This window comes from Tympanuchus pallidicinctus, unplaced genomic scaffold (assembly GCF_026119805.1).
Source record: "Tympanuchus pallidicinctus isolate F22 unplaced genomic scaffold, pur_lepc_1.0 scaffold3, whole genome shotgun sequence".
In the NCBI taxonomy this organism is placed as follows: Eukaryota; Metazoa; Chordata; class Aves; order Galliformes; family Phasianidae; genus Tympanuchus; species Tympanuchus pallidicinctus.
The window spans coordinates 105,092,665-105,101,252 of record NW_026294747.1 but is presented as its reverse complement, the minus strand read 5'-3'; the positions used below and the strand labels follow the sequence as shown (position 1 = coordinate 105,101,252).

The following is an 8,588-nucleotide window of genomic DNA, read 5'->3' as shown; positions in this document are numbered from 1 at the left end:
GAAAGCCAAACTTTTTGTTTACTCATTTGGAGACAAAACGTTACTGGCTGCTTCAGCTCAGCTACTGGGATCCTGGATGCAGAGTCCCCATATTTATAGGGCTCAGTGGCCATTCCGACAGGATTCTGAGTGCTACTTGCACTGGGACTGCAGGGGGTGCGTTGGAGGGCCTGTGAGCTCCTTGGGGCCTGGTGCTGGGGTTTTGCACCTGGGGGATGGAAGGCTGATTAGGGCTGCTGTCTTCAGCCTGTTCTCTCCTTGGCCACAAAATGAGTGGTTGGAGGTGAAGCCAGGCCCTCCATGGCAGTGCACAAAGAACAGCTGGCTATCAGTCGTGCCTGCACATATGCAGTTTGGATAGATTCAGTGCCTGCAATCTCTGTTATAGGGGTATTGAGAGTTCAGGGACACAGGTGTGTAGCTGTCCCTCATCAGTTGACCCCTACATGCCTCACACAGCATGGAAACGTTCAGATCTCAACAGCAGGTGAAGAGGGGGCTGGGCCTCATGTGGCCCACAGAGCATGGTTCAGACACACCTGCAGTGATTTATTTCACCTTCTGCCTTAGGCCAAAAGGTCAACTTCTTTCACAGTAATCAATCAGCATCTTCCCATATAATAAGAAAAAACATTATGAGACATGACTTCCCAAGCATTTCTACTGTTAATGCCTGATCCATAGACCAGGGAAGTCAAGCTAATCTCCTCTGAAAGTCTGGGCTGGCCTCAGCATGATCTCCATGCTACCGCCAATTTCTGCTGAAATGCTGGCAATCCTGCCAGTCATTAGCCAGATATAAACCCAATACTACTCAGTCACTGTGTGATTTCTAGCTATATCTCTTGATCTATTAGCCATAAATGTTGGCTACACAAGCTCTAAGAGGAAGCAATAAAATTGCCAAACTACTGCATGATGAACCCACTCGAACAACTGACAATTTCATAAAGTGTAAGAATTTCATTTGTAATACAGAAGCACAAGATCAAGAAATAGAAGCCAATGTCTGAGAAGGCAAAGATTCTGAAACGAGCAGATGGATTCCATAAAATCACCCAGAAAACATAAGTTGTTCTTTCAAGGTTACAGTAATACTGTTTGACCTTATTTTTCTGCCACTCCACATAAGAGCAGGGAAAATCAGGCTGTGAAACCAACAATGTTTGTTATTCAAGTAAATATCTGATTGCTCATCCCTTCTAGCCATGACATTTTAAGTAACAAAGTCTCTTTGAATAACTATATTGAAAACTGGAATTTATCGTGTCTTCATGTGGTGAGCAGATTATGTATATGTTAATAGAAATGGCAGAAAAAAACACATTTTAGTCATCATAAGCTGCAAAATAAACAGAAGAACTGATAGAGCTATCAGTAGCCCCCCGTACACTGAGACAAAGGTAAAGAACCTGAAGTTTGAAGAGCTTGTAAGAATAGTCATTGATTTCCTGAAGCGGAAGGAAAATCCTTTACTACTCAACACAAAAGTCTTTAGAGAACCCTTAAAAATGGCTCATCTTTCTTCCCTTGCATTGATCACTGAAGAGTACATGACTTAGTCCATGGAATTTCATTAGCAATTTCCAGTTGGTATCTGCTTAACATAGGAGCCTGTGTGACCAACCAGCTACGCTCTTTAGACAGCATAGGAGCTTTTATTAACGCCCATGTTCAGTTTCTCTATTTTGCATTGTTTCTGGCAGGTTGAGGAAAGTTTAATTCCATTGCTCTGCACAAACTTCTGATGCCCAATCACAACTTTCCATTACCAAGTAGCAAAACTAACTTTGCTCCACACAAGCTGGCTAAAAGCTGTTTCCATGCCACATCTCTAATCCCACTCTCTTCCTGGTACATCGATAAATCTCATGTGGAAAAGCTCTAGCATTAATTCCTATTATTTTCGTTTGTCCTGAGATGACTCAGGAGCACCTTATTCTTTAAGGTTTAAAAACAGCGTATTGTTTCATTGCAGTCCTTCACATTTTCCAACTTAAATAATGGCATCTATAAAAACCATGCAACCATGCAATTGGAAAGCACAGGTCCCAAGCCATAATTAACAATTTGTGATCGCTTTCAACAGTGCTGTATGCTTTTACTGAAGGACTGTTACGGGGTGAGACTTATGCTGTAGGACTTATTGCCTTAATCATAACAATCCAAGATAGATTGACAGATTTAGTTTCACTGTTTGCTGGGAAAAGAAAGAAAGAAACAGCAAAGCCATTTTTTTTAAATGGTAGATGAGAGTGAGGACATTCAAGGAGGTACTGAATAGGACTCAACATCTGTGCTTCATTAAGGTGCTTCATTTTGCCTCCTCACTAAATGTTTCAGTTTCCATAATTAACAAAAGTTTGAAACCTGACTGTAATTGTGCCCACTGCATAAAGAACTTCATACATTCAAAGCCAGCACATTTCAGATGCCAGTGGATATACCTACATGATCAAATGGAAAGCATGTCAAGATTATTTTCAGGTACTGAAGTATTTCAGTTCTGCACATAAATCATACCAAGGTCAGCACACACTTAAAAACTGAACTTGAATTACACATTTATTGCTCAGGATCTCGCAAACTTCAGTGAACAGTTAAGAAACTTCAAACTTCCCTTATCTGGTTCAATTTGCAGTGATAAGAGTAACATTAACGTGCAATCATAGAATATCCTATGTTGGAAGGGACCTACCAGGGCTTCTGGCCCCACACAGGATCACTTGTGTGTAAAATGCAGAATTATTTGAACTGAAATTCTTCCCCCTGCAACTGAGACAAAAGGAGTGAGATAGCACGAAATCTCTAACATGACGGATCCAATCCATTCATGTTTCTTCCTCACATCATATATTGCATTTTACCCTTTTTCCTATTAATTATGTCTTACTAGATTTTATCATCTTAATTCTTGATGCGAGTGTTCATTTTATAATATTTGGATTTAAGACTGGTTCAAAGAAAAGGTCAGTACAACATCCCTCAACACAGGACAAGATTTTACAAAACAAGCCAGAACAGTCTTGCCATGTACTCAGTAAAACCAGCTACTGCATCAAATAAGGTGCATTATTATTTAAATACATCTTTGAACATCAGCTTTCAAGTGTTTCTTCAGTCTATCACTATATGACATTCACTTTTGATTACCTGAGTTTAGAAATTTAGATAAAGAGCATCACTTTGAATTGTCTTCCAAGCTCATTTGGTGTCTAAATAGTATATGGCATTTCCTCACTGTCTTTTGATATAGACCTGCAGTGATATTCCAATCAACAAGGAGGCTGGAAAGAAGGACGTGAGTCTGTTGTAATCATCTGAAACACTTCCATGTACTGCTTAATTCAGGATTCAGCTTCAATTACATCTGCTGTGCTAACCGTATTAAACTTCATTTTAATACATAAGAGCAGAAATGCAACATCCATTAGAAACGTGAGAACAACTTCCATCTTTTTCTTTTTTATTGAACCACATATAAGTACATGTCAACAGTTGGCGTAAATTCCATAAAAATACAGTACCTTTTTGTGCTGTAACACTAGTCACAATGTTTATATAAATATTTTTTTCTCCTTCCTTGAATTCAATTAACATTTTAAAAATCAACTTCCCAAAAGCCCCCCCCTTTTTTTTTTTGATATTTTCCTTATATAAATTGTTCCAAAATCTATTCTGTAAAAGTTAAAAAGCTAGTGTATTTTCAGCCATTCTCCCTCACCTTTCTCAATAAGACAGGTTTTAAAAAAATAAGAAGTCTTAGAATACTGATTAGCTGTTACACTACAACTCTATCATAGGTTCCCATTTAATTATTCCTTTTATACATACGATAGATGCTATTCCTATAGCATCTAATATTACCAGATGCTAGTAGGGCTGTAATAGACTAGCCATGTCAATAGACTGATGTCAGAACAAACAAACAAACAAAAAAAAAAAGAAAAAAGAAACATGAGACTTCAGAAGGTCTTAAACTGCAGGATCACCATTACTGTGATACTTCCCATGACAATAAATATACAGAAATTCTATGCCTATCAAAGAACTGCAGGTGTATAGCTATCTTGGGAAGCGAATTCTAAGTCCTTTACTACCTATAATGTTGGTGTGACACCAAGATGACAGAAAAAATGAAGAACCACACACCACTGTTTGACTATACTCCTATCACAGTTGGGTTAAATTCAATTTTTCTTGAATGGTAATGATAAAATCCAGGCAGGATCTAATAAAAGGGGGGGAAGAAAACAGAGCATAAAGTTTGAAAGTCGTTTCTTATCAAGTTAGGCGCTGAAGGTCTAGTTAAGGCAGTGAAGAATTTATTTTAGTATCTTCCTAAGGCTATTAAACAGATTTTTTTTCCTGAATAAAGCATTTTCCCTTAAAAAATTCCATTTATATTATGCCAGCTTATTCGGAGTGCATAAGAATGCTAAAAATCCTTAGACACCAAAAAGCTAAACTATTGCTTGCTGCAAATATTACCCTTATTAGTCTTCATTTTTAAAATCAATAAGGTTCCAAGAACATGCACCTAAATAATAAAGTTTCAAATCCACCTACAAACTTTTTCATTTCAAAAGCAGGCTTAAAAGCATGTGTCAAGTGATCCAAAATGACCAATGTTCTTAATTCTGTCAAAGAAAAAAAAATGAACTTCTCCCCGACACAACTAGTGAGACTAAGCAACTTTCAAGAGAATTTCTACTAAGGACCACCTCGTCCAGAAGGGCGACGGCAGCAAAAGGAAGGTGAGAAATGTGATGCCAGATGCAATAGCACCATTCCTTTGTCTTAAGCTGCTAGCACCAAAGCTTTAAGAAAACTTGCTTTGCTAAGACATTCTGACAGTCCCATTTCACAATATCATTGGTTCTGAGAATGAAGGTACTTTCCATAGCTACTTTTAACTCCTTTTGGATCAGTGTTAAATAAGATGTGCAAACATATAATCATTTGCATAGCAAATCTCAAGGGACTGACCCTGAAATAGAAATCCAAACTGCAAGGTTTAAGATATTTCTATAATCAGAATTCGCTTAAAATGGTAGAAAATAAAATACACACTTTTCCATTTTAAGTCTAGTAAAAAAATGTGTTTCTCCTTTAGAATCCTCATAGTAACTAGTTTAAAAAGGTCGAAAGATCGATGCTTCACTGCATTGAAATGTTACTCATTTGGAATCTTCAAGACTCTGTAATTGCTGTTCTCAAATACTGTGATGAAATATGGCCTGGAATCCTGGCTCATCAGGGTACATAAAGGAATTCGGCCACTATTAGCAGGATCTTCCACATCCCAAATTTCAGGCATGCTGCAACCAGGCCTAGAAGATATTTAGATATGAGAAATGAAGAAATGCCATTAGGGAAAAAAAAGGAAGAGAAAAAGAGAAAAAGAGAAAAAGAAAAAAAGAGAAAAAGAGAAAAAGAGAAAAAGAGAAAAAGAGAGAAAGAGAGAAAAAGAGAAAAAAAGAGAAAAAAAGAGAAAAAAAGAGAAAAAAAGAGAAAAAAAGAGAAAAAAAGAGAAAAAAAGAGAAAAAAAGAGAAAAAAAGAGAAAAAAAGAGAAAAAAAGAGAAAAAAAGAGAAAAAAGAGAAAAAAAGAGAAAAAGAGAAAAAGAGAAAAAGAGAAAAAGAGAGCATTTAAACTTGCTGACTTTGACTTTTTAAACCTTTCTATAAATACTTACTTGTGCCTTCTATTTGAAGTTAATGTTTATAGTAGAAATTCTTCTCAGATTACAAAGTCAATAAATATACTAGTAATTCATTAAATTTGATTGCTTTTGTGGTTACGTAACAGCAATGAATTTAGAGGGAACAGCACATACAATGAAAGAATTCCTACTATATAGAATGTATTACCAGAGACCCTTAAAGCTTCCTATTAAATGGAGGGTGTTTCTTACATTCCAGACATATATAAAGAAAACTCACTAATTAAAACACTCACTAAATAAAGCATCTTAAAAAAAGTACTACATCCTTGTTTTTTGTTGTTTTTTTTTTTTTTAATTAAGGCTCACAACCAATATAAATTCTCTGCAGTTACCTTTCAATGTTAATATTGCTATAAGCTTCCTAACCTTGCCAGTGATAATACCAAAGAAATAAAATAGACTGATTTCATTTTATCCTTAATGCAAATGAATTCAAGTGACCCTTGTCACAAAGGCTCAAAAGAAAAATTAAGGAAGATAGCATACCTTTTTCTTAGAGTCTAAATGTGACAAAATTTTCAGTGACCACCACCAGTCATAAAATTCTGGTTCTCAAACCATGTTCTCCTCTGCACCTTGTAATCATTCTGGGCTTTTATTATACATTTGTGTCTGTTCTTGCCATCACTGAACAATTGTTTCCTTTGTGAACTGTTGTAATTTACAGTGAAGTTTAAGAATATATAAAACACAGCTTTTCAGGTGCACACGAAGACCATGAAGTTACTAAAGTTGATCACACTTCTCCAGCTAGGAGAAACTGGAGGAAAATGTATTATGGGCACTTTTAATAAAGCAGAGATTAACATTTCAATGCTACTGCCTGATCCAAATCTCATAGGACATATTTGGATGGTGTGTAATTCCTGTGAGAAAGGCAGAGATTACTCACTTCTTTCTGCTTACGCACAATGACTCCTCTAGAATGTAGTAATTCACTCCTAATTTTATTAATTCTTTTTTCACTTCTTTTGCAGGTTTTCGGCTGTACATGGAATACACTATTTTAGTTCTGGCCCTGCAGAAAGAGAAACATCATTAAAATTTAGCTAACATAGCAATAAAACATACTTTTAATTTTAGGTTGCACAGGAAGGTTTTTTATTTCATAGAAGGGCTAAAAAAAAGTGAAATCCTAACAAAAAATCTGCTTTGATGCAATGATTTCCTCACAAATGCAATGACTCCAAAACCAGTATACAGAGCCCTCTGATGTTTCTGTAGCAGGAAACAACCATGGTTACTTTGAGTAGAAGATGTGAGAACATCAAGAGCAATGCATTTGAAATGTATTGAAATCAAGGCTAGATAAAAAGATACAGAAACAAAATTTACTACATAACACGATGCCATTCCTACTGCTTATTACTCACATTAACAGAATTAGAATTTTATTTTTTTTTTTTTAATAAAAAAGATCCTCAGCTTTGATATTCACCTTAACCCTGCATCCTCATAATGCGGATGGTTTACAATAGGACGAAGTGCTGACAATTTAACACTTGCCATTGTAGGCATTGCTCCTGCAAAAACTGCATCTGAAAAACAGAGTGAAAGGCATGTTTGAAATCAAGACTGAAGCAGTAAAAGCAGAGAACTATTCTTGAAATAACTAAAATAGCAATTCTATAGAAAAGTATGAAGAGGTACGTAGTACTTAATCCTTTTGAAAAAACCTTATACAGCACACACAGCATATGCACAAAATCATTTCTTCTTTCTAATTTTAAAACCTTGATGTCAATATAAGTATTTAAAATAATTAAACATCTAAGATCGGAGTTATAATATATTTAATTTTTCTTGAATTAGTAGCAAAATATATTAATTATGAGAATACTGGATTTTTTTTTGTCATTTCTCACTCCGTTGTTAAACGAGCAATAAAATGTTAAGACTTCTTTGGATTAAGTGCATTTTCTTGCTTTTAAATTTTTTGTTTCCAGATATTTTGATGATACTTCTTTTCTCTTTTATAAAAGAACAGAAGCAACCACAACACAGACACATTGAATTATCCTCTAGTAAAATAATGAGCATGGACCCACATAGAGAACCAGAGTCACGAAGCAAAAATCTCCTTCAACTGGACTTTGCAAAACCAGTCTTATTGTAGAAGCACTACACCAGCAGCCAGCACCTCTAGATTGGCAGGCTGGAGTCTAACAAAACTATTTTTTGTGGTTTTTTGTTTTGTGTTTTTTTTTCTCTCCTCTATTTGAGGCAACTTCTATATAGAAGCCGTATATGACTAAACCACTGTTTTTGAATAGTCCCAAGGCAAAGCCAAAGACAGTAACAATAGCTTTGCAGATCTTCATACTAAGTTCTATAGCTGCATCTCACAGTAAGCAGCAAACAACATACATTATTAAATAGTTTACCTTGTCTAGTATTGACTTGTATCCACTCTAGAAGTTCCTCCTGTGGCAAATTGCTAAATTCTCCCATGATGTTCCACTGAGTCTGAAGATTTGCTGACCCTTCTATTGCCATCAGTGCTAAAATAGCAAACACCAATGTTTTGGGCTGGATTTTAGAGAAGAGCCATCCAAACAACTGAAATACAAGAATTGATTATTTTCTTGAGAACAATTCAGTAATAATGTATGCAGCACAATTCATTTTTATTTCTCCATAAGGAACTTAATATGTATTAGAATGGAAGACACCTCTTCTTCTATTACTTCTCCACCACACTTTGGTGAAACCTCACAATAAGTATTTATGTTTACTGTGCATTTATCTTCAATACCACAAAAATGAAACTTGATACGAGTACAGCTTTTACAGTTCTAGTCAAAACGTCAAATTCTGCAAGGAGAATTCAGTAATGCTAACTGTATTCATACAGTATTTTA

The 8,588-nt window shown here is 35.7% G+C and overlaps 1 protein-coding gene across 2 annotated transcripts in view; it reads right to left on the bottom strand.

The window, feature by feature from the left end:
- Window positions 1–3,449: 3,449 nt before the first annotated feature.
- The window catches only part of DPY19L1 (dpy-19 like C-mannosyltransferase 1), a 47,830-nt gene continuing 42,691 nt past the window's right edge, over window positions 3,450–8,588 (bottom strand). For both annotated transcript variants that reach the window (XM_052692639.1, XM_052692640.1), the window contains 4 exons: window positions 8,112–8,286; window positions 7,166–7,265; window positions 6,620–6,745; window positions 3,450–5,333 (listed from right to left, as the gene is read on the bottom strand). In XM_052692639.1, the coding sequence (XP_052548599.1) occupies window positions 5,177–5,333; window positions 6,620–6,745; window positions 7,166–7,265; window positions 8,112–8,286 (558 nt within the window). In that variant the 3' untranslated portion in view covers window positions 3,450–5,176. The remainder of the gene's footprint in view (window positions 5,334–6,619; window positions 6,746–7,165; window positions 7,266–8,111; window positions 8,287–8,588) is intronic.